Source organism: Hypanus sabinus, chromosome 11, assembly GCF_030144855.1.
Source record: "Hypanus sabinus isolate sHypSab1 chromosome 11, sHypSab1.hap1, whole genome shotgun sequence".
NCBI classification, from domain to species: Eukaryota; Metazoa; Chordata; class Chondrichthyes; order Myliobatiformes; family Dasyatidae; genus Hypanus; species Hypanus sabinus.
This window is the reverse complement of record NC_082716.1, coordinates 97,459,590-97,486,460: the sequence shown is the minus strand read 5'-3', so window position 1 is coordinate 97,486,460 and position 26,871 is coordinate 97,459,590. Positions and strand designations below refer to the sequence as shown.

Here is a 26,871-nt window from a genome sequence, read left to right as displayed (position 1 = left end):
GCCAATGTATGCATATCTAATCTTATCACCCTCTGTCAGGCCTCCATCAACCTGTGCCACTTCAACAACCCAACTTTGGCCGCCACCTCTGTATAATCAGACAGCTTCCTTGTAAACCTCTTCTGTACCCTCTCCAAAGTCTCCACAGCCTTTTGACAATGCAGCAACCAGAATTGAATGCAATTCTCCATATTTGGTCAAACCAGAGTTTATAAAGTTGGTACATAAAATCTTGATTCTTGAACTCATTGCTCACTAATAAAGACAAACTTACACAAATTTGTTTGCACTGTAATGTTAATCAATAAAAATTTTAATTTTGTTGTCTGAGTGGAAAACTTCAGGCTGACTGCCTCCACTTTATTGAAACATATCAAGCCCATTAATTTATCTAGCTTATACATTGACACCTTGTCCAGTAGCACCTGAACTTTAAATATCAACCAACTCCTATTCTCAGCCATCCATCCTCTTGCCCCTTATTGTTTCTTCAATCTCTTACAACTTGATATAACTTTATCACAATGGTCGAAGATATTTGTGCTCCCATAATAATAATAATAATCAATTAATAATCTCCTTCCCTCGCGACCTGTTATCTTTACCTTTTATTGCGATAGACACATATAAGCTTTGTACTCTCAAAATTCAGCTTTGAAGTCCTCCCACTTCCCAAGTACACCTTATTAGGCAAATCAAGGTGGATAAATTCCCAAGGCCAAACAAGGTGTTCCCTCGGGCCCTACAGGAGGCAAGTGCAGAAAATGCAGGGGCTCTAGCAGGTATATTTAAAGCATCCTTAGCGACAGAAGAGGTACCAGAGGTGTCAGAATAAATGGTAAAGAAAATAAGCATAGGGAACTTTGGTTTTCACGAGATATTGAGGCCCTACTTAATAAAAAAAGGAGGTGCTAGGTGGTATAGGCTTTAGCTTCAAAGTAAATGTGCAAAGAGATAGGTATGGTCCTTGGGTTGAGATTCAAAATTAGAGAAGGGCCAAATTTGATGCTATCAGAAATGATCTAGTAAGTGTGGATTGGGACAGACTGTTTTCTGGCAGAGGAGTACTTCGAAAATGAAATGTTGAGAGTACAAAGCTCGTATTTGCCTGTGAGAATAAGGTAAAGTTAACAAGTGTAGAGACCCTTGGTTTTCAAGAGATATTGAGGCCCTGCTTAAGAAAAAACAAGGAGGTGCATAACAGGTATAGGCAAGTAGGAACAAATGAGGTGCTTATGGAGTACAAGAAATGAAAGAAAACACTTGGAAAAGAAAACAGGAACCCTAAAAGAAGGCATAAAGTTGCTCTAGCAGACAAGGTGAAAGACAATCTCAAGGGATTCTACAGGTATGTTAAGAGCAAAAGGATTGCAAGGGACAAAATTGGTCTTCAGTAAGACCAAAATGATAATCCAGCTATGGAGCCAAAACAGAGGGGGGAGATCATAAGTAAGTTCTTTGCATCTGTATTTACTCGGGAGACCGATGCAGCGTCTATAGAAGTGAGGCAAGAGGCATCAATGTCATGGACCCTGTACAGGAGGTGCTTCCTACCCTGAGGCAAGTCAGGGTGGACCTGACAAGGCGTTCCCTTGGACCCTAAGGGAGGCAAGTGCAGAAATTGCCAGGACCCTAGCAGTGATATTTGAAACATCCTCAATGACAAGAGAGGTACCAGAGGATTGGAGGATAGCCAGTGTGGTTCCGCTGTTAAAAAAAGGCCAGCGCATCTGATATCAGTTGTGGGAAATTTATTGGAAGGTGTTCTAAAGGACCAGATACATAAGCTTTTGGATAGACATGGACTGTTTAAGAATAGTCAGATTGGCTTCGTGCACGGTAGGTTATGTCTAACCAATCTTATAGAGTTTTTCAAGGAAGATACCCGGGAAGTGGATGAAGGCATTGTAGTTGATGTTGTCTACATGGACTTAGCAAGGCATTTGGCAAGGTCCCACATGGGAGGCTGGTCAAGAACGTTCAGTCGCTCAGCATTCAGGATGAGGTAGTAACTGGATTAGATATTTGATTTGAGAGAGAAGCCAGAGTGTGGTAGTAGATGATTGCCTTCTTGAGGCCTGTGGCTAGTGAAGTACCGCAGGAATCAGTGCTGGGTCCTTTGTCGTTTGTCATCTATATCACTGATCTGGATGATAATGTGGTTAACTGGATCAGCAAATTTGATCCAGTTAATCACATTAACAAAGATTGGGGGTTTAGTGGACAGTGAAGAAAGCTATCATGGCTTGCAGAGGGATTTGCATCAGCTGGAAAAATGGGCTGAAAAAGTGGCAGATGGAATGTAATACAGACAAGTGTGAGGTTTTGCACTTTGGTAGGGTAGGTCCTACACTGTGAACGGTAGGGCACTGAGTTGATAATGGTCTGAAGGTCCTGAGTTATAAGGAAGGATAGAATAGGTTAAGACTGTATTCTTTAGAAAGTAGAAGATTGCAAGATTTGACGGAGGTATACAGTTGGCCCCCCCTTATCTGCAGATTCTGCATGCGCGGATTCAACCAACCGTGGATCGGGAAAACCCGGAAGTTCTCTCTCCAGCACTCGTTGTTTGAGCATGTACAGACTATTTTTTGTTGTTATTATTCTCTAAACAACACAGTATAACAACTATTTACGTATCATTTACATTGTATTAGGTATTAGAAGTAATCTAGAAATGACTTAAAAGTACAGGCAGTCCCTGGGTTATGAATGAGTTCCATTCCTGAGTCCGTCTTTAAGTCGGATTTGAAGTCGGAACAGGTACATCCGGTATTATTTAGCGTAAGTTAGTCAAACGTTTTTCTTAGTATATAGTACATATTTTACCTTTCTATGCATATAAAACACTTAAGAAACATACATATTTTAATAAGTAAACCACTGCGTTGCTTTGTAATAATTGGAGCTTTCATCGGGGCAGGGCCTTTTACAAGCTCCATTAAAATTGTTCCGATCGTTGACTGATTGTAGCCTGACGCTTTTCCAATGACAGATGGCGTTTCACCTCTTTCCAGTCGCTTTATTACTTCCACCTTATTTTCAATCGCAATCGTGATTATTTTCGTGAACAGAAACATAGCAGTTTCAGAGCTACGCTAGGTCCTAATGTCCACCGCTCTGAACATGTTAAGTAAAGTCCGGGGTTCCGCTGGGTCCTAAAGACCACTGCACTAATTCAGGCTAAATAAGGGACTTGAGCATCTGCGATTTTTGGTATCCGCAGGGGTTCTTGGAACCAATCCTCCGTGGATAAGGAGGGCCAACTGTGCAAAATTATGTGTGGTATAGATAGGGTAAATGCAAGCAAACTTTTTCTAATGAGGTTGGTTGGGACTATGACCAGAGGTCATGGCTTAAGGGTGAAAAGTAAAAGATTCAAGGGGAACATGAGGGGAAACTTCTTCACTCAGAGGGTTGTGAGAATGTGGAATGAGTTGCCAGTACATGTGGTCCATGCGAACTTGGTTTCAACATTCAAGAGGTTTGAATAGGTATATGGAGGGCTATTGTTGATGGGAGTAGGCTGTTTGAATGGTTTCGGAATGGACGATGGGCTGATAAGCCTATTTCTGTGCTGTACATCTCTATGGCTCTATGACTTTTGTCAGCGTAGACAAGTCGGGTCGAAGCGCCAATTTCTGTGCTATATAATTCTGACTACAGTTATTTTCTTCTTGTTTCATCCAGGGTCTCCGCTGGCAAGGGCCAGCATTAAGAGCACCAAGCTATTAGAGGGTTCATCTTACTTCCGCCGCAAGGAGCGCATGCTACGCATCTCCATCCGTCACATGGTCAAGTCACATGCCTTCTATTGGATTGTCCTGGGTCTGGTGGCCCTTAACACAGTGTGTGTTGCTATCGTCCACTATGACCAGCCCTTGTGGCTCTCCAATTTCCTATGTAAGTACACTTTCTTCTCTTGCCTACCATTTCTTGGCCCACTCATTCAGGTTGAACTGCATTATATCAAAGTGAAGGTGCAAATCGACAATGAATTAAATGCCATATATTCACCTGATCCCCACAATACTTATGATCCTAACGAAATACATCTGTCCATTAAAAGCTTAAGTTGATCTCAGCACACTTGCTTATTGGAGGAAGAAACTTCTGCATCAACCCTACCCTCAATATTAAGGAGTGCTCCTCATATCATTGCTGCCTGTCCACTGTAAAGGGTGTGTCTGTTGTCCTGCTCTCCCTTATGCAGGGAAAGCTACCACTTTATCAATCCTCTCAAATGTTTATTATCTTCGCTTTGTGTCTATGGGTTTCTTCCTTTACCTTGCCTTCTCCCCACCCACGCCACTGCCAGGGAATTTTTTGAGAGATACAACAAAATATTAAATTCTGGACCCAAACTCTTTCTAGAATCCTTCTCACAATGGAACCCCCCCCCCCCCCCCAAAGAGATTCTTTGAATTCTTAGTAAATTATACTTTCTGTAATTGTATCTCTGTCCACCGTTCCTGCAATAGTTTGCTTCCTTCTCAGGCACGTGATCTTCTTTCTACTGGATTGAAAAGGGAACTGACATGGAAGCCAGGCAAATACCAAGTCACCCCAGAGCTAAGTGCAAGGTCCCACCCAGTTACTTGATTTGGGGCAAGAGGGTGGGTAGGGTCTTGTCAATCCAGCGTCACCCATAATGTCTTTCACAACCTCAGAATGTACCAAAGTACTTCAGTGTGGATGGAGTAACTTCATGAAAGAGGTGATTACATAATGTGGTCCCCAAAAAAGGAAACTTATGGCTTTTATTTCCAGAAGACATTCCTCTGAAGTTCACTGGTGTTATATTTCATGGAACTCAGAGCAATTGACTGTCCCGGCTGAGAAGCAGACTGATCAACAGGACACATAGAAAGTATAATGGCCAAATCTAGCGAAAGTAATCAGTACAATGGAAGGAGTGCTGACTTAATATCAAGAGCAAAAGGGCACAGGGGGTGGAGGTATAAAATCTTGGTTAGTTACCCTTGACAAAAGTTAGTCATGACAGTAGTTGAGATCAGCCACAGTGAAAGAAGTGTGAGCACTACTGAGAAAGTGCCTTGGAATAACCTGAGTATATGAATATTATATCATATGAAAAGTATATGAATGCAAATGAATTTTTTTGTTATGCCCTATATTTGACAAGAACCAGGGAGGCACTCTTGCTCTGCAATGGGATGCAGTGCCTGACCAGAAGTGGGAAGCTCTTATTTCTTCATCGCCAACATATGAAGAATTGCTGTCCTCCCACTCTGCACCTCCCCTGCCCCTATCCTACCCCACTCCAACACCTCAACAAGAGGCACCCAGGGAACAGGCCAGAGCTGGGGATGGACTGGTGCAGCTCTGTGACAACAATGCAGACTGGAGCTGCGCATGGGATCATGCTGTGCCTCTCACACCGTCTGGTCTCTCTAATCCGTCCCATTTCCTTTTCTCAGACTATGCTGAATTCACCTTTCTGGGTCTCTTTCTGTCCGAGATGTTTCTAAAGATGTACGGCTGTGGTCCTCGACTTTATTTTCACTCCTCCTTCAACTGTTTTGACTGTGGGGTGAGTTCACAAATATCCATCTCATCAAAGAACTTTCCTCCATTGTGTCTGGTAGCAGACCCCAGCAGTGCTGAAGTAGCAGATGCCTGCAGTACTGTCTGTCTTTGGTAGCTGACCCCTGCAGTACTGTGTGTCTTTGGTAGCTGACCCCAGCAGTGCTATGTATCTTTCATAGTGTATCCCTGCAGTGTTGTATGTCTGGTTGCAGATATCTACGGGTCTGTGTGTCTATGTTAATGTACACCTACAGCAGCATGATATCAGACTCCAATTGTGTTATGTGAGAATCCCTCTAGCACTCTCTCATGGTATCTTCTATCAGCCATGTAGCTGTGTACAAAAATGGCTGGTATCAGACATTTGACAGACTGTGAAAATGCATCAGATATCAGACACCAAAATTCCTATGACTGTCTCAATGATCAGGTCATTATTCACAGTTCACTAGTTGTTATTAAACCTTCATAACATTAAATAACTGTGTCCTTATCATCCCTCTGTGGTGCAGTTTCACAATATGTAATGTCTATAATACTGTATAACTGTGTCTGGTTACGTTTCCCTGTTATATTGTACAACTGTGATTGATTACAGAACATTGTGTCTTTATCTGGTATTAGACTCTAGACCCGTTGGTACTGTATGCCTGTGGTATCATGTTTTTAACACAAGAGATTCTACAGACATTGGAAATCCAGAACAACACTCAACATGTTGAAGGAACAAAGCAGGTTGGGCTGCATCTATGGAGGGGAGTAAACAGTTGACATTTTGGGCCAAGGCCCTTCATCAAGACTGGAAAGGAAGGGGGGTAAAAGCCAAAATAAGAAGATGGGAAGGAAAATGAAGTGAGAAGCTATGAGGTGATAGGTGGAACGGGTAAAGGGCTGAGGAAGAAGTAATTTGATAGGAGTGAAGGGTGGACCATGGGAGGAGGGTTGGGCGGGTCAAGAGAAAAGGAATAAGAGGGGAGCCAGAATGAGGAATGGAAAAGAGAGGAGAGAAATTAGTGGAAGTTAGAGAAATCAATGTTCATGCTGTCAGGTTAGAGGCTACCCAGAAGGAATATGCGGTGTCACTCATCCAATGTGGCAGTAGAGAGGCCATGAACTGGTAAGTCCTAATGGGAAATAGAACTAAAATGGATGACCACCATGAAGTTACTCCTTTTGTGGCAGATGGACAAAGTGATCTCCCAGTATATGTCAGGTGTCACTGATGTAGAGAAGGATGCAACAGGCGCACTAGATACAATAGATGACCCTGACAGACTCACAAGTGAAGTGTCACTTCACCTGGAAGGACTCTTTGGGGCCCTGAATAGTGGTGAGGACGGAGGTGTCAGGACAGGTGACAGACTTGTCCTACTTGAAGAAATCAGACTAGAAATGAGGTCAGTGGAGAGGGATAAGTGGACAAGGAAGTCACATCAAGAACGACCCCTGCGGAAAGCAGAGAGTGGAGGTGGTGGGGGGGGGGGTGGAATTAAAGATGCATTTAGTAATAGATGCTGTTGAAGATGGCGGAAATTACAAAGAATGATGCGCTGGATGCGGAGGCTCATGAGGTAACATCTGTGCCTGTTATCCATGGATTGTGGTATTGTCTGGCTGACTGTAAACATACCTTACAAACAGCACGCCAGACTCTTCCGCCGCAGCCCTCAGATACATACAAACCCTGAAATACAGCAGGGAAGCTGTTGCCCTGGGAGCTGCTTACATTGACTTCAGACCTCGCAAAGTGCCCTGAGTTCAAAATGAACAAGGAGACCTCCTGCTGATTATCACCTTTCTTCAGCTGATGGATGTGAAACTAAATTTTGAATATACTCTGTGCAGGAACTTAACATTAGTAGATGTTTGGTCACACTATCATGGCTAGCACCCGTGGGGTTCTCCTTATCCGTGATGGTTGGTCTCTGGCTGCTGGAGAGTTATCGCCCCTGTGTATTTGGAGCTCCTGAGTCTTGTACTGTTCCTCATCAATTGAACCATTGGATCTCCATTCCATTGGCTCAAGGTCACTTGACCTACCTGGGTTACCTTCTTACTGGTCATTGTACAGGGCTACAGCCAACATTGTTCCATGGCTCTGCCCACTCCAGCCTTGTGTATTTGTGTCTTTACACTCTGACTGGTCCAAACCAGTTAAATGAGGCAACCCAGACAGAGTCTAACAAGGTTACCAATTGCAGGTCTGGCGTTTTACATAACAAGTAGCTACTCCTCTGAGAATGGTCTCAAGTATATTGCTCTGATTAGATCGTCCCAGAGCAATTCAGAGTCCATTCCCTTTATATGACAAATGGCTATTTGTTTGAGAATGGTCTCAGATTTAGCAGATCTGAAGCTTCCTGTGTCCCCATTCAGTTGCTCTGATTAGATTATCCAAGTGCAAGAAACTGTTCAGTCCACAGAATGGGGGAAAACAAAGACAACTGGCGTGTCTGCTCCCCCTGTCTTTGATCAGACTGAAGTTTCTTCTGGCCAACACAACCTTTCTCTGTAATTCAGGTCCTCGAGTCCAGACAACATCCTTGTAAATTTTCTCTGTGCTCTTTCCAGCTTATTGATATCACTGCTGTAGGTAGGTGACCAGAACCAAATTCAGCCCCACCAATGTCTTATACAACTTTAGCCTTGCATCCCAACTCTTGTAACTCAGTTCTCTGATTAATGAAGAACAATGTGCTGAAAGCTCCCTTTATGATCTCACCTACCTGTGATGGCACATTCAAGGAATTGTAGATTTGTATTCCTAGATCCATTTGTTCTCACTGTCTTACCTTTCACTGTGCAAATGCTACTGTTTTTTTTTGCAAAGTGCAAAACTTCTCACTTAAATTCCATCTGCTATTTTCCCAACTGGTCCAAATGTCACTTCAAGCTTTGATAGCCTTCTGCAATGCCCACTACACTTCCAGTCTTGGTGTTATTCACAAATTTGCTGGTACAGTTCACATTATCATCCAAATCATTAATGTGGATGATAAACAACAATACCCAATCCAGAATTGCTTTTCCCCGGTGGGCTCAACCACGTGGTTCTAAAAAGCCATTTCATAGGCATTCTACAAATTCCCCCTCTTGTGATGGATTCTGAGGTTTAAATCCAAGGCTCTTTTAGAAGTCAAGAATGAAGCATAAAAAATGTTGCTTCACAATCATTTCATTAACAGTTGATAAAACAAAGGGAAGTTGAAACAAACGGGGACAGAGGTCTACTTAGGGGAACTAAAGAAAAATGGTGCCTAGCACCAAACAGCTACTGTTATACCATAGTAATAAGAAAAATTCCATTCTAATCTATAGATAATAATAATCCAATTAGAAAATTCTTATTCAATACTGCAGTAAAAAGTTAACCAATGAGAAAAGCGCTTATTTACTTGATGCAGTGCAAAGCTTCCAGAATTATACTTTGTAGAGCCACTAGAGGCATGTTAAACTATATAAAAGCAACTTAAAATACAAGCAGATAATTGATTATTAAACAGTAAAGAAAATTACAATTAGATCTAATACTTGGGTCCACCACCAACCTGATTTTCCCAGTATATCTGCATATTGAAATCCCCCATGACTATCATAACTTCGCCCTTATTTACATGTCTTTTCTATCTCCGATTGTAATTTGTACCTCGCATCCTGGCTACTGTGTGGAGGCCTGTATATAACTCCCATCAGGGTTGTTTTATCCTTGTTGTTTCTTAACTCTACCCACAAGGATTCTATATCTCCTCATTCTAAAGATTTGATTTCAGTTTTTACCGACAGAGCCACTCCACCCTCTTTGCCTGCCTGCCTGCCTGTCTTTTCGATATAATGTGCATACTTGGTTGTTGAGCTCCCAACTATGATCTTTCTGACACGATTCAGTGATGCCCACAACATCATACCTGCCAATCTCTAACTGTACTACAAGATCATCCATCTTATTCCGTATATCATGTACATTCAAATATAACACCTACAGTCCTGTAATCAGCACCCTTTAGATTTTGCTCCCAAGTTTTAGAAACATAGAAAACCAACAGCCCTTGTGCCAAAGTTGTGCCGAACATGTCCCTACCTCAGAAACTACTAGGCTTACCTATAGTCCTCTATTTTACCAAGCTCCATGTACCTATCTAAAAGCCTCTTAAAAGACCCTATTGTATCCGCCTCCAGCACTGTTACTGGCAGCCCATTCCGTGCACTCACCACTCTCTGAGTAAAAAATTTACCCCTGACATCTTCTCTGTACCTACTCCCCAGCACCTTAAACCTGTGTCCTCTTGTGGCAACCATTTCAGACCTGGGAAAAAGCCTCTGACTATCCACACGATCACTGCCTCTCATCATCTTGTACACCTCTATCAGGTCACCTCTCATCCTCCTTCGCTCCAAGGAGAAAAGGCCAAGTTCACTCAACATATTCTCATAAGGCATGCTCCCCGATCCAGGCAACATCCTTGTAAATCTCCTCTGCACCCTTTCTATGGCTTCCACATCCTTTCTGTAGTGAGGCAACCGGAACTGAGTGCAGTACTCCAAGTGGTGTCTGACCAGGGTCCTATATAGCTGCAACATTAACTCTCAGCTCCTAAATTCAATTCCACGATTGATACATCATACACCTTCTTAACCACAGAGTCAACCACAACCTGTGCAGCTGCTTTGAGCATCCTATGGACTCGGACCCCAAGATCCCTCTGATCCTCCACACTGCCAAGAGTCTTACCATTAATACTATATTCTGCCATCATATTTGACCTACCAAAATGAACCATTTCACACATCTACATTAAACTCCATCTGCATCTTCAACTTCAACTCAAACTGCAACTTTGCCCAATCATTTATCTGTCCTTCCTCCCAGTCTCATCTAGTTCTATACCCACTGTCCCATCTTGTACCCTATCACTCAGGTTCCCACACCCATGCTAAACTAGTTTAAACCCTTCCTAAGAAGTCTTGCTAACCTGCCCGCAGGGATATTGGTCCCCATTGTATTCAGCTGTAACCCATCCTTTTTGTACAGGTCGTACCTTCCCCAGAAGAGATCCCAATCACTCAGAAGTCTGAAGCCCTACCCCCTGACAATTCTTTTTTTTTAAACTTTTTTTATTGCATTTTTAAATGGTTACAAAGTATGAAAAAACAATGTATATAACCCTTACCCCCTCCCCTTAACCCCTCCCCCCTAACTGCCCTATAGAAAAAAAAAGAAAGAAAGAAAGAATGCCTGGTTGTTGGAAGATCTCCACATGCTCCATGGAATTCGTAATAACTTTAATATGTATATTTATTTCTTTCCCCTAATAACCAATTGTTTCATCTTCAGAGCATCTATATATTTAATCCTGTCTTTTGTAAATAAGGGCTCCAAATTTTCAGAAATGTTTCATATTTATCTCTTAAATTATAAGTATTTTTTTCTAATGGAATACAACCATAGATTTCTTTCTTCCAAGAATCTATACTTAAATGTGTATCCGATTTCCAAGTAACTGCAATAGCTTTTTTGGCTACTGCCAGTGCAATTTTTATAAATTCTTTCTGATACTTATTTAGTTTGAGTTTCGGTTTTATCCCTTCAATATCACCTAGTAAAAATAATATTGGTAATTAAACAAGGAGTCCATAAGTCAAGACAAAAATGGGAAAGTGATTTGAATATTAAAATTGAAGAAACAAATTGGTCAAGACTATGTCTTGATAGTATGACAAATACAATAAATGTTCGGTTAAGATTAGTGCAGTATAATTTTCTACATCAATTATATATTACACCACAAAAAATAAAAAAATTAAATCCAAATTTATCGGATCAGTGTTTCCGATGTAACCAGGAAACTGGTACTTTTTTACATTCGACATGGTCTTGCTCTAAAATTCAACCTTTTTGGACAAATTTAAGACTTTTACTGGAACAAATTACAGGAACACAATTTCCTCATAATCCCTGACAATTCTTCAGCTACACATTCATCTGCCAGATCATCCTTTTCTTACCCTCACTCGCATGTGGCATAGGCACCAACACTGGAGGTCCTGTTTTTCAGCTTTCTGCCTAACTCCCTATGTTCTTTGTTAAGGACCTCCTCCTTTTTCTTATCTATATCGTTGGTACCAATATGTATCACGACTTCCAGCTGATCACCCTGCCCTTTTTAGAATGTATGGACCTGTCTCAAGATGTCCCTGATCCTGGCACCTGGGAAGCAACATACTATTTTGGTGTCTCTTTTCCCCATCTACAGAATCTGCTTTCTGCTCCTTTAACTATGGAATCCTCTATCTCTAGTACTCCTCTCCCCCCACCTGCCCTTCTGAGCCATGGAGCCAAACTCAGTGCCAGAGACCTGACTACTGTGGCTTTCCTCTGGTAGGTCATTCCCCCACCAACATTATTCAAAGTGGTATACATGTAGTTGAGGGGAATGGCCGTGGGGTTACTCTGCAGTAACTGCCTTTTTCCTTTCTCCCCTCCTGATGGTCACCCAGTTACCTGTGTCCTACACCTTGGGGGTAACCTCCTCGTACTGTATGTCCTGTCGATCAACCCCTGATCCAATTCCTGTTCCAGTTCCAATTCCTTAGTATGGTCTGTTAGAAGCTGCAGCTGTCTGCACCTTTTGCAAGTGTTGTCATCAGGGACACTGGCGGTCTCCCGCCTTCCCACATCCCACAAGGGGAGCATTCCACTATCCTACCTGGCACCCCCTCTGCTCTAACTGTGCAACGAGAAAGAAAGAAAAATTAAATGAAAATTTTCATCAAAAATTAACAAATCTTTACCTTATCTTCCAAATCCCTGTTTAGCCTTACCTCTTCCTTTGTAATACAAACAATTCTTTGAGTTGTTTATGATATTACAATGCCAACATCTGAATCCTCTCTGAACATAATGGTGATTAGCATTGTTCTATTCTGACTTCTCATCTCTTTTTTCCAGTCCTGATGAAGGGTTGTGGGCCAAAATGACAACAGTTTACTCCTTTCCATAACTGCTGTCTGGCCTGCTGAGTTCCTTCAGCATTTTGTGTGTATTATTAATAATGGTAGTGGTGACTTTGGTTGTCAAGGCCCCAGGCTCTGGAGTTCCCACTCAACCTCTCAGTTCCTGTCCCCCTCTTTCCCATTTAGTGGCCTTGTTTTTGGTTACTTATTCCCAATGTCTCCCGGCTCAGAAACTGATAAAGCATGTGGGAGTCTTTGATGATGTAAAGGATGCTACATTATTGCACTGTGCGACTTTATCAAAGATCAGACATAAACAAAACATGATGGTAGATCATCTCCTCTACACTGAGAACGACTCTGGTTTCAGATAGTGAAGTCCCCTTGCCATGTGGAAAAGAGGACCTCACAGAAAATATTCAATATGTATCTATAGAAATGTAGTTCATCTGACGTAATTCATCTGCAGTTCATCAATGTTTCAGTCTCTGAACTGAAGCATTGGCTCTCATTTCTTCCCACATATGGTGTCTGCCTTTCTGAGTGTACCCAGCAGTTTCTGCTTTTATTTCAGATTTTCAGCATCAACAATTTTATTTGATTTCGACACTGCTTTAATAGTGACCTGTTTGTATCTGCAGACGTACTGACTGACATTGTACTACACTGCCCCCCCCCCCCATAGTGGATGACCTTGTATCTATGTGAGTGAGACTATACACCAGTAGTGTTCTACAAAAATGCTTCATGTCAGAGGTTTTCGAACTCTGTGGCTGTGGCTACAACAGCTCACTGTTGTATTGTCATAAATATAGCAAGAAAATATTCCAGGGGTTCATTCCACCCCTGGTTCATGTCAAGCTGACAATGGACGAGGTGAACACCATGATCAGCAATCATGAGACTGTGTACCCCGACGCCCTCCCGAACATTGCAAGAACTTTAACCAGGCCTGCTTCAAGAAACCTCAGACTGACTACCACTAACATTTCACCTGTGGAACAGAGGAGGCTACAGACATGACCATTGTTACACCACCATAGCCATCAAGTGTCTATGTTTCACATTAAGTATGCTTTCTCTGCTACTCTGGACCAGTGCCACTTTGCCTATAAGGCAAATAGATCAGCCAAGGATGTAACCTCCATTGCTCACCACATCGTACTGGAACACTTGGAGCATATGAACACCTATGCCAGAATGCTTTTTATTGACTACAGTTCTGCCTTCAACAGCAAACTCTCTAACACGATGACCATTAAGCTACACAGACTGGGACTCAACCATCAGTTTGCAACTGGATTCTGGACTTTCTTACCAAACACACCCAGACAGTCAGACTAGGCAAGTATGCATCTCCTCCCAGACTCTGAACATCGGTGTACCACAGGGACGTGTACTGAGCCCACTCCTTTACACTCCCTTCACCCCTGACTGACCCCTGCCTATGCCAACAACTCCATCATCAAATTTGCAGATGATACCACAGTGATTGGATTAATTACAAATAACAATGATCCAGAAACTGTCTGAATGGTGCAATTACCATGACCTTTCACTCAACATGAAAATAAACAAATAAATGCTTATCAAATTCAGGAAATCACGAGGTATGATCAAGCTCCACGTAAATGGTGAAGCTGTGGAAAGGGCCTCCAGTTTTATGTTCCTGAGAGTGAACATCACATTAGAAGCTCTTCTGGACCACCAACACCTCCTTGACAGTAGGGAAGGTTCTGCAGTGCCTATACTATCTTAAGAGTTGAAGGAGAGCAAATCTGCCCCAAAGCTGCTGATAAACCTATATCAATGTGTGTAACTGGGAGCATACTGACATAAGGTGTGATAGTATGGTACACTAGCTGCAACAAGATTGACCAAAAAGCACTTCAATGGGTGATTAGGACTGCACAGATCATCCAGATATGGAAAACAATCTACAACTCACTAGTAAAGAGTAAAACAGTCAACATTTCATCCACACCCTGATAACTGTTTACTCTTTTCCATGCTGCTGCCTGGCCCACTGAGTTCCTCCAGCATTTTGTGTTTGTTACTTTGATTTCCATTATTTGCAGATCTTCTCTTGTTTGTCATCAACAACTTGCGCTGTCTTTGGTGAGCTCACAACATTGTAATGGACTCAACCCACCCCAGTAATCACCTGTTCAATCTCCTACCATCTGACAGGAGATGCAGAAACATCTCTGCATGGACATCCAGACCGAGCTGGTCCCCCTGGACTGTTGTGCAACCGAACAAATCCCCAACATCCTCCCATTGTCTGTAGGAACTATGGATAATCTCAAAGTTCAATACGTGGGCATGTGTACTATTTGGGTAAATGGGGCAGCTACCATCCTTTGATTACAGGGCTATTTGTTTTTTTTAAACTTCAGCTTTAATGCTTGATGCTATTTTATATTTAATCATTGTATTTTGTAACATGGGCATGTGCAGTACTTTAATGGGCAACCACTGTTTCTTTTAATTTTAGAGTTATTTGCTTTTAATTCAGGTTTAACTTAGATGTTATTCTAAATAACTAAGACAATATTTTAAATGTGTTTTTAGTAACTGAATTGCCAGTATGCTGTTTTTTACTGAATTGTGTAGCACTGTTATTTCATTGTCCTCAGCAATGCCAATAAAGCTCTAACTAAGCATGCTGTTCCATGTCTGCATTTTGGGAAGTCCAATCCCCTGGCTGTACTTCAACTCCTGACACTCTGGCAGAGACTGAGGACCACAGCACTACTGGAGAAGATTGCAAAAGTCTGGTCAAGGAAGGCAAAGAAGGGCTTACAGTCTGCTTTGAGACTGTTGTATATTCAGAGATTCATCTTCAGATCTGAATGAATATGCCACAGTTGTCACAGGCTTCATCAAAATCTATGTTGGAGAGTGTGTGCCTTCAATAACATACTTGACATACCCAAAGCAGAAGCCATGGATAAACCAGCAGATTTGCAGTCTGCTGAGGGCTAGATCTGTGATGTTCAAGACTAGTTATCCAGAGCACTACAAGAAGTTCAGCTACAACTTATGGAAGGTAATCTTAAGAGTGAAAAAGCAGTTCCAAATAAAGTTAGATACAGAATTGTATACATGTCAACACTGGCAGGGTTTGGATGCCATTACTTCCTACAAGACAAATCCTAACATTATAAATGGCTATAGTGCTTCACTCTCCAATAAGCTGAACACTTTTTATTCACACTTTGAAGTTAAAAATAAAACTATCCCGACAGTATCTGGTGACTCTGTGATATCTATCTCAGAGGCCAATATCAGAACATCTTTCAAGTGGGTGAACCCTCAAAAGATGTCAAGTCCCAATTGTATACCTGGTCAGGCACTGAAAGTCTGTACTAACCTACTGGCTGGAGTTTTCAAGGACATTGTCAAACTCTCACTGCTGCAGTTGGAGGTTGTGAGCTGCCTGTATGGCTATTGCCCAGTAGCACTCACATATACCGTGATAAAATGCTCAGAGAGGTTGGTCATTGCTAGACTTAACTGCTGCCTGAGTAAGGTTCTGGACCTGCTGCAATATGCCTACTGCCAATAGGCCTACAACAGATGCAGTCTCACTGGCTCACGAGTCAGTCTTGGACCACCTGGACAATAGCAATATCTGCATCAGGTTTCAACACTATCATCGTGCAATACTAATCAACAAGCTTCAAAATCTGGGCATGTTTAATCTTTGATTAGATCCTTGACTTCCCAGTGTGAGACTTCAGTCAGCATGGATTGGAGATAAGATCTCCTCCTCCCTGACAGTCAACACAGGCGCACCTCAAAGATGTGTGCGTAGCTCACTGCTCTACTGTCTACATACATGACTGCATGGCTAGGCACAGCTCAAACACCATCTATAAATTTACCAATGATAGCTGCTGTTGGCAGAATCTCAGATGGTGACAAGGAATCTTACACAAGTGAGATAGTGGTGTTGCAACATCAGTGTCAGTAAGACTCAGGAATTGATGGTAGACTTCAGGAAGGGGAAGTCTGGAAAACACGCACCAGTCCTCATTAAGGAGCCAGCAGTGGGAGGAGTGAGCAGCTTCAAGTTCCTGGGTATCAACATCTCTGAATAACTATACTTGGCCCAACATATGGATGCAATTACATAGAGAGCATGCCACTGACTATATTTCATTCGGAGCTTGAGGAGATTTGATATGTCTAGCAAATTTCTACAGATGGAGAGCATTCTGATAGATTGCATTACTGTCTGATGGGGCATCTGTGCACAGAATTGGCAAAAGCTGCAGGTGGTAGTAAACTCATCCAGCTTCATCATGGTCACTAGCCTCCTCACTGCTGAGTACATATTCAAAAGGCAATGGCATACATCATAAATGACCCTCATGATCCAAGTTATGCCCTCTTCCCATTCCTACCACCAGGGAGGAGGTACAGGAATCTGAAGACACACACTCAATGTTTTAGGAACAGTTTCTTCCCTTCCATTATTAGATTTTTTTTAATGGTCCATGAACCCAGGAACACAGCCTCACTATTTTGCTCTCTTTTTGAACTACTTATTTATGTATTAACATTTGTTATCATAATAGTTTTTTTTAAATGTAGTGCACTTTACTGATGCCACAAAACAGCAAATTTCATGACATATCTCAGTGAAATTTCTGGTTTAAGATGGCACTGCTGAAGGCAAGTGACATCTTACTGGTATTTTGAAAAGCAAGAGGTTCAACTAGAAATATTATTAATTACACATTTTCTGAAGTAAATTGTGGTAAACTTATCACCACAAATAATGAAAAGGCGAATGAAGGTGAATCTGACTGGAGAGATGAGATGGAGTTGGAGCAACTGATTCAGAGAGGAGGAATTAAAGTGAAGGAGTTTTGATGTCTGTCCACCTAACCTGGGCATGAGGTTGGTTTGCTCTAAGCCAATTTTGAGAGGTCAAGAACAGCTTAGGGCTGGGTGGCAAGGTCTAGGCCAAGAGCATATCGCTGCGGCAGGGCCAGAGTCCTAAGGCGAGGCACGATCTGATGTTTAGACAATTTAAACGCCAGCTCAGATAGACTGGAAAGGCTGGGTGTCATGACTAGGGGCAGGAGTCAGTCTGGTTTCTCTCGCTCTCCCATGATGATCATTTCTCTCTTTGTGGCACTGAGGCAGTGAGACTGCCCTAGTGGCTGTGCTTGGTGTTTGTGAGCTTCACTGCAGTTTACCCTAGTAAAATGATGAACTGAGACCGAGTCTTTGGGCCTATGTTGGCTGCTTGGGGACTCGGAGCCAATGAACTCAATCTGGTTCAGAATGCTGTTGTTTGCTTCTATTATTTGCATGATTTGTGTTTTTTTTCTCTCTTTCTCTGTGCATTGGGTGTTGATCTTTAATTTTTTTAGTGTTCCTATGAAACTTCTCCCCTGTCACCTTAAACCTATGCCCTCTGGTTCGTGATTTCCCAAGTCCTGGGAAAACAACTGTGTCCATTCATTCGATTGATAGCCCTCGTGATTTTATACACCTCTGAAAGATCACCATCATTCTGCCTCAGTGAATAAAGTCCAACCTGCTCATCTTCTCTCCATCACTCTGTCTCAGCAACATACTCACAAATCTCTGCTGGGCTCTTTCCAGCTTAATGGCATCTTTCCTGTAGATGGGTGATTGAGGTTGAATACCATATTCCACATGTGGCCTCTGCAATATCTTGTGTGTCTGTTTCTCCAATATTACTAGCTCTGTTTCTGGATTCAGAGCCTTGTTAGTATCACATGACCGTACTTGGTCCTGGGCTGCTCTAGATTCCAGCATCTGCAGTCCCAATATTACTCCAATATTGTATGATTTCATATTATAGTGATGCTGTATAACTCTGCCTGGTTTACTCTTCCTGTGGAATGATCCAACTGTGTCTGTTGACAGATATCTGCATGGGAAGCAGTACCCTAGTGATTAAATTATTGCTGTAGTAATCCAGAGAGCTGGCCTAATGGTTTGAAAACACAAGTTCAAATCCCTCCATGGCAACGGGAGAAATTTAAATACTGTTATTAAATAATTAAGCATAAAAAATGATATTAATAATGGTGACCAGGAAACTGGCAGATTGTCAAAAATGTCCATCTGGCACATGGGTGTCCTCCAGGGAAGGAAATCTCTCTTATTACAAAGTGGTTGACTTCTAACTGTGCTTTGAAAGGGCCGCATAGTGCTACTTCAAAAGGCAATGAGCTTTGGCTCAGGCAGCAGATTTAGACATTGAATAAGCACACCCAATCTATAATTCTGAGAAGTCCCTTCTCACCCAAGACTGATGCCCTCAGCTGAAAGAGCTCTTCCACAGAATAGTCCAGCAGCAATGTGACATAGCAATCCTCAAGGCTTTTTGGCAAGAACTCATATTCCACCATCACTACCTCTGATCACCGGATACTCCCAGCTTAAAAGTACCCACGTTAATTACAGCCCATAGTTACAAGTGAGCATGTGGAAGACTAATGGGATTGATTTGCCAGATGCTGCAGGGCTGCAGGCACCTTTTGCCAACTGAAAACTCAGTTGGCAGCCACATTTCTGACCTGACCTGTGAACTGCAAATAGTATCCGGAATGGAATGCTGCCAAAACTGGGGGGTACCGGTGGTGTATGCAGGAGGAAGTGTGATATTCCTTAGTTTTTTCTGCAAACCTGAAGTTTCCTGACATTAGGGCAGATTACCCTTCCTCAGTACATGTAGAGACATAGAGTCATAGTACACCACAGCACAGAAACAGGCCCTTCAGTCCATCTAGTCCATGCTGAAATATTATTCTACCTAGTCCTATCGACATGCACCTGGACCATACCCCTCTCATCCAGGTACAGTTCCTATCCAAATTTCTCTTCCAGTAACATGGTGGCACACTCGAACTCAGCAGCCAGTCTGGGTCCAATCATTTGTTCATCTTGTATGTCTGATTTTACAATTGCAAGTCGCTGCTGGAAACTAAGAACATCAAGTACTGCAACACTATCCTGTTAGCAAGCTGCTCAGTAGCGATGGAGCTGGACTTATTGCATACCGTAGTTGTGTTGTCGTCTGGACTTGTTATGCACTGTTGGGCAGTGCAAGTGATTGTCTTGAATGTTTTTATTGTGATCGCAAGACCCTGGTAGACATTGGTAACGTAGAATGCTGCAAGTCTGGTTCACTGGTTCATTGGTGAGACTGGTGGGGGGGATGTTGTGTTCCCTTGGTTGAGGTGAGGACCAGTCTGAGGCCGTGGGGTCACTTGTTGCAACTGACCAGGAGAGGAGATGCTGAGGCAATGTGAGAGAGCCCCTGCGGGGCACGCTGGAATTCATACTTGAGTTAGCGGAGCGTCCAGCCGCTCATTGCTGCCCAGTTTTCACTCGGTGGAAGAACATGCTGGGCCAGGACAACTTACCATCAATTCTGCAGTCATGGCACTCGGACTTGGGCTATATGTTTGTTTTTTTCTTTATGACTTTTTTCTGAAACAAACCATCATCATCATGTGCCATGTTGTATGACATGGGTGATCATGGTCTTGACCATAATTGTTCTTAGCAAATTTTTCTGCAGAAGTGGTTTGCCGTTGCTTTTTTCTGGGCAGTGTTTTAACAAGACAGGTAACCCCTGCCATTATCAATACTCTTCAGCGATTGTTTGCCTGGTATCAATAGTTGCATAACTGGGACCAGCTGCTCATATAACCATCCACCACCTACTTCCATGGCTTCCCATGACTCTGATTGGGAGGCTAAGCAGGTGCTGCACCTTGTCCAATGGTGACCTCTAGACCAGCGTCTTACACCTCTTTTGGTAGAGACATATCTCCACCCTACCACCCAGAAACTGCAACCATATGTGCCATTGGTGCTATGTGCAGTGTACTGTGTGCTGCTCGAAATGTGCTTTGCACCTTTTTCCAGAGGAGTGCTTCTTCATTTGTCTATTCTCATGTGTAATTGAATGATAATTAAACTTGAACTTAAATGTTGCAATCAAACCCGCATCCTCCACTTCCACTGGCAGCTCGTTTCACACTCTCACCACCCTCTGAGTGAAGAAGACTCCCCCTCATGATCCCTTTAAACATTTCACCTTTCACCCTTAACCCATGACCTCTAGTTTTAGTCTCACCCAACCTCAGTGGAAAAAAAGCCTGCTTGCATTTACCCTATCTATACCCCTCATAATTTTGTATGCCTCTATCAAATCTCCTCTTGTTTTCTATGCTCTTGGGAATAAAGTCCTAACCTGCTTAACCATTCCCTATAACTCAGGGTTTCAAGTCCTGGCTATGCCAATGTAAATTTTCTCTGCACTCTTTCAGTCTTCTTGACATAATTTCTTAGAATGTAGAGCAAAAAGCAAGGAATGAACTCCCATTAACCTTCCACGTACTTGACAGGCTGGAACTCCAGAGCTGATGACAGACCATAACTCTGCTCACTCAAGGACCTATTGTAAATGTTAATGATTGCATTGATAAGAATGACTGTAACCCTTTTCTCATGAAGAAATGGTCCCACCTCTACACTGTAGGCATCCTCCATTGTGTTTTCTGCTCAATGTGATCAATTCCAGTTAGCAGGCAGGAGACATCAAAGACTGGAGCAACAAACAAGATGCAGAAGGAACTCAGTGGGCCAGGCAGCATCTGTGGAGGGAACTGGACAGATAGCAGCACTAGAACTGCATTCTACCATAATTTGTAACTCCTTAGCCATACATTAAACTGTATAATCTTCCGATTTTTGGTGTCACAAGCCATGTGGCATGGATAGCAATCCTGTGATCACAACCCTTGAAATTAGTTTAGAATTTAAACTAATTTGATAGGGGGATGCAGACTAGAGTGATAGGGCTGAGGGCGGGGAAGTTGGCGCCCCATCCGAGTTGATGTAGTGTGTAGTGAGACTGTAAAGAAGGACAGGCAGATGATAAGGCAAAATTGCAATCGATAGAATGGGTTGAGGTGTAACGTGGAGGAAAAATTGAAAAATGTGACAAATATAGGACTGAAGATGTTATATTTGAACACACACACTATATGGAATAGGGTAGATAATCTTGTAGCACAGTTAGAAATTGGCAGGTATGATTTTGTGGGCATTACTGAGTGATGCCAGAAAGAAGATTATAGTTGATAGCTTAACATCCAAGGATACACGTTATATCAAAAGGACAGGCAAGTAGGCAGAGGGTGTGGGATGGCTCTGTTGGCAAATAATTAAATCAAATCCTTGGAAAGAGGTGATCAGAAGGTGTAGAATCCTTGTGGATAGAGCTAAGGAACTGCAGGGGAAAAAAAGACACTGATGGGAGTTATATGCAGGCCTCTAAGCAGCAGCCAGCATGTGGGCTGCATATGACAACTGGAGATAGAAAAGGCATGTAAAAAGGGCAATCTTACACTATTCGTGGGGGGGGGGGTGCATTATATGATGCAGATATGTACTTTCATCCGGCAGTGTGATAAATATATCAAAGTAGTATTCTAAAGGGAGGATAAGGCAACCATGGCAGAAAAGCGAAAGAGAGGGACGTATAATATAGCAAAAATTAATGGTAAGTTAGAGGATTGGAAAGCTTTTAAAAACCAACAGAAAACAACTAAAAAAGCAATAATGAGAAAAAGGTGAAACATAAAGGAAACATAAACATAAAACAATAATATAAAAGAGGTTATCAAAGTTTTTTCAGATATATATAGAGTTGATATCGGACTGGTGGAAAATAACACTGGAGAAGTAGTAATAGGGTCCAAAGAAATGGTGGATAAACTTAGTAAGTATTTTGAATCAGTCTTCACTATGGAAGACACTAGCAATCTGCCAGAAATGAGTGCAGTTGCTATTACTAAGGGGAAGGGTCTAGGGAAGCTGAAGGGCCTGAAATAACAGGCAGGATAGATAAAGGAGAGATAGTCGATGTTGTTTACTTGGATTTTCAGAAGGCCTTACACAAAGAGTTATACATGAGATTGCTAAGAGCCCGTGGTATTACTGGAATGATACTAGCATGGATAGAAGGTTGGCTGAATGGCAGGAGGTAAAGATTGAGAATGAAGGGGGCCTTTTCTTTTTGGTAACCGGTGGCAATGGTGTTCCACAGGGGTCTATTTTGGGTCCACTTCTTTTAACGTTATATGTCAATAATTTGGATGATGGAATTGATGGCTTTTGGCCAAGTTTGGGAATAATACAAAGATAGATGGAGGGGCAGATAGTGTTGAGGAAACAGGGAGACTGCAGAAGGACTTAGTCAGATTAGGAGAACAGGCAAAAAAGTGGCAAATGGAACTGTATGTAGGGAAGTGTATGGTCATGCACTTTGGTTGAAGCAATAATGGTATAAACCACTTTGTAAACGGGGAGAAAATTCAGAAATCAGAGGTGCATAGGGACTTGAGAGTCCTTGTGCAGAATTTCCTAAAGATTAACTTGCAGGTTGAGTTGGTGGTAAGGAAACTAAATGCAATGTTGGCATTAATTTCTAGAAGATTAGAATATAGGGATGTGATGTTGAGGCTTTGTAAAGTCATTGGTACTTGGAGTATTGTGACAGTTTTGAGCCCCTTATCTAGGACAATGATGTGCTGGCATTGGAGAGGTTCATGAGAATGGTCCCAGGAATGAAAGGGGGCCTGTACTCACTGGAGTTTGGGACAATGAGTGGGATCTCATTGAAACCTAACAAAAATTGAAAGCCCTCAATAGAGTGGATGTGGAGATGATCTAGTGGGTGAGTCTTGGACCAAAGGGCACTGCCTCAGAATTGAAGGACATTCCTTTAAAACAGAGATGAAGAGGAATTTCTTTACCCAAATGCTGGTGAATATGTGGAATTCACAGCTACAGGTGGCTGAGTAGGTCACTGAGTATATTTAAAGTGCAGATTGATTCTTGATTACTAAGGGCAACAAAGATTATGGGGAGAAGTGGTTGAGAGGACTAATAAATCAGCTCTATTTCTGCTCCTCTACCTTATGGTCACAGGAAGCTGATGTTTGAAGAAGACCCCTTGCAATGGTTTTCCATTTTACAGAGAGAGGAAGGTCCCTCTGCAATTACTCACTATGGATTATCTTCTTTTTTGAAGATGGTCACGATTACAGTATATCTGAGCTTATCCGCTCTGCTCTTCTCTTCCCAGAGGGAGAAGATGATGAGACCCCAGATGAGCTCATTCTCACAGCCATTCACTTTATGGTCGCCTCTAAAACAGGCATATCTTCCTCAGTAAATCTGCAATATCCTAGCACGCTATTAGGTGGTGTTGGATTGGCAGATTTTATTTAACTCTGGTAGATAATTTGAGTCATGCACAACTTGGACTGAAGAGCTTGCTTCTGCACCATGTAACTCTATTGGATATTACCCCAAATAATACCTTCAAACACTTGTCAGAATCAGGTTTATTAGCACTGGCATGTGTTGTGAAATTTGTTAACTTAGCAGCAGCAGTTCAATGCAATACATAATATAGTGGAAGAAGAAGAAAAAATAAATAAAAGAAAATACAATAATAATAAATAAATATATCTTTTTCAGTATATGTATATTGAATAGATTAAAAACTGGGCCAAAACAGAAATAATATATATTTAAAAAGTGAGGTAGTGTTCATGGGTTCAATATGCATTTAGAAGTTGGATGATAGAGGGGAAGAAGCTGATCCTGAATCGCTGAGTGGGTGCCTTCAGGCTTCTGTACCTCCTACCGGATGGTAACAGTGAGAAAAGGGCATGTCTTGGGTGCTGGAGGTCCTTAATAATGGACACTGCCTTTCTGAGACACCGCTCCCTAAAGATGTCCTGGGTACTTTGTAGGCTAGTTCCCAAGATGGAGCCAACTAAATTTACAACTCTCTGCAGCTTCTTTTGGTCCTGTGCAGTAGCCACTCCATACCAGACAGTGATGCAGCCTGTCAGAATGCTCTCCATGGTACAATTATAGAAGTTTTTGAGTGTATTTGTTGACATACCAAATCTCTTCAAACTCCTAATGAAGTATAGTCACTGTCTTGCCTTTATAATTGCATCGATATGTTGGGACCAAGTTAGGTCCTCAGAGATCTTGACACCCAAGAAATTGAAACTGCTCACTCTCTCCACTTCAGATCCCTCTGAGGATTGGTATGTGTTCCTTTGTCTTACCCTTCCTGAAGTCCACAATCAGCTCTTTCGTCTTACTGATGTTGAGTGCAAGGTTGTTGCTGCGACTCCACTCCACTAGTTGGCAGATCTCGCTCCTGTACGCCCTCTCATCTCTATCTGAGACTACCAACAATGGTTGTATCATCAACAAATTTATAGATGGTATTTGAGCTGTACAGTCATGGGTATAGAGAGAGTAGAGCAGTGGGCTAAGCACACACCCCTGAGGTGCGAGGAGGAGATTTTTATCACCAATCCACACACATTGTGGTCTTCTGGTTAGGAAGTCGAGGATCCAATTGCAGAGGGTGGTTTTGAGGCCCAGGTTCTGTAATTTCTCAGTCAGGATTGTGGGAATGATGGTGTTAAATGCTGAGGTATAATCGATAAACAGCATCCTAACATAATTGTTTGTATTGGCCAAGTGGTCTAAAGCCATGTGAAGAGCCATTGTGATTGCATTTGCCGTTGACTTATTGTGGTAATAGGCAAACTGCAATGGGTCCAGGTCCTTGCTGAGGCAGGATTGTGATTGCATTTGCCGTTGACTTATTGTGGCAATAGGCAAACTGCAATGGGTCCAGGTCCTTGCTGAGGCAGGATTTCAGTCTAGTCATAACCAACCTCTCAAAACATTTCATCAGGGTTGATGTGAATGCTACCGAGTGATAGTCATTAAGGCAGCTCACATTATTCTTCTTAGGCACTGGTATAATTGTTGCCTTTTTGAGGAAAGTGGGAACTTCTGCCTGTAGCAGTGAGAGGTTGAAACTGTTCTTGAATACTCCTGCCAGTTGGTTGACACAAATTTTCAGAGCCTTACCAGGTAATCCATCAGGACATTCTGCCTTGCAACAGTTCACCCTCTCTAAAGACAGTCTAACGTCAGCCTCTGAGACAGAGATCACAGGGTCATCTGGTGCAGCAGAGATCTTCACAGCTGTGGTAATATTCTCCCTTTCAAAGTGGGCATAGAAGGCATTGAGTTCATCTGGTAGTAAAGCATCGCTGCCATTCATGCTATTGGGTTTCGCTTTGTAGATATTAATGTCTTGCAAACCCTGCCAGAGTTGTCGCCTCAAACTTCATTCAAAATTGCCTCTGCACCCTTGAAATAGCCCTCCACAAATCATATCTGGTTTTCTGGTACAGACCTGGGTCGCCGAACTTAAATGTCACAGATCTAGCCTTCAGCAGGCAATGTACCTCCTGGTTCATCCACAGCTTTTGGTTTGGGAATGTATAGTAAGTCTTTGTAGGCATGCTCTCATCCACATAGATTTTAATGAAGTTGGTAACAACTGCAGCATATTCATCCAGGTTTGAAGATGAATCCGTGAATACAATCCAGTTCACCGATTCAAAGCACTCCTGTGCTTACCTTGTCTACTGGTGCTGCAGTCTTCAGTTTCTGCCTGTACTCAGGGAGTAGAAGTACATCCAGGTGATCAGACTTCCCTAAGTGAGGGAGTGGATTAGCACGTTAGGCTAATCATTCCTGATGGTGGTGTAGCAATGGTCCAGTGTGTTGTTTCCTCTGGTGTTGCAAGTGATCTGTTGATGGTAGTTGCTTAGTGATTTTTCCAAACTGGCCTGGTTAAAATCCCCCAAGACGATGGTGAAGCTGTTAGGGTGCGCTGTTTCGTGCATGTTGACCCCATTGCTCAGATCATCTAAAGCCTGATTGACATTGGTCTGAGGTGGAACGTATACTGCTGTCAAAATGATCCTGGAAATCTCCCGTGGTAGGTAAAAGGTGAATTGTAATTCAACTTTTAGATTTGAGTAGTGTAATGAACTTTCTAGTGAATCAGTTCAGTTTAGAAAGAATGTGGGACTGAGTATAGGGAGACGTTAAATAGAGAAGGACTTTATTCATTGTAACATAGGAGAATGGAGGGTGATCTTATAGAGGTGCATAATATCAAAAGAGGCAGAGATAGGGTAAAAGTGCACAGGGTTTGGGAATCAATAACTAGAGGGCATTGGCTTGAGTTAAGAGGGAAGAGATTTAGAATATAGAACTGTTAAACACAGAAACAGGTCCTTTATCCCACAATGTTGTGCCAAACCAATTAAATTAGTAATAAAATGGCCAACTAAACTAATCTTTTCTGCCGACTCAATGCCCATATCCTTCTATTTTCCTCATACTCGTGTCTATTTAAACGTCTCATGAAGGTCTCGAATGTTTCTTCCTCCACCATCCCAG

General features: G+C 42.3%; 1 protein-coding gene across 1 annotated transcript in view; it reads left to right on the top strand.

Moving 5' to 3' along the window:
* The window catches only part of LOC132402214 (probable voltage-dependent R-type calcium channel subunit alpha-1E), a 600,800-nt gene that overhangs the window by 325,406 nt on the left and 248,523 nt on the right, over positions 1 to 26,871 (top strand). Inside the window, exons 12-13 of the mRNA XM_059984957.1 lie at positions 3,667 to 3,903; positions 5,442 to 5,554. Of these exons, the coding sequence (XP_059840940.1) occupies positions 3,667 to 3,903; positions 5,442 to 5,554 (350 nt within the window). The remainder of the gene's footprint in view (positions 1 to 3,666; positions 3,904 to 5,441; positions 5,555 to 26,871) is intronic.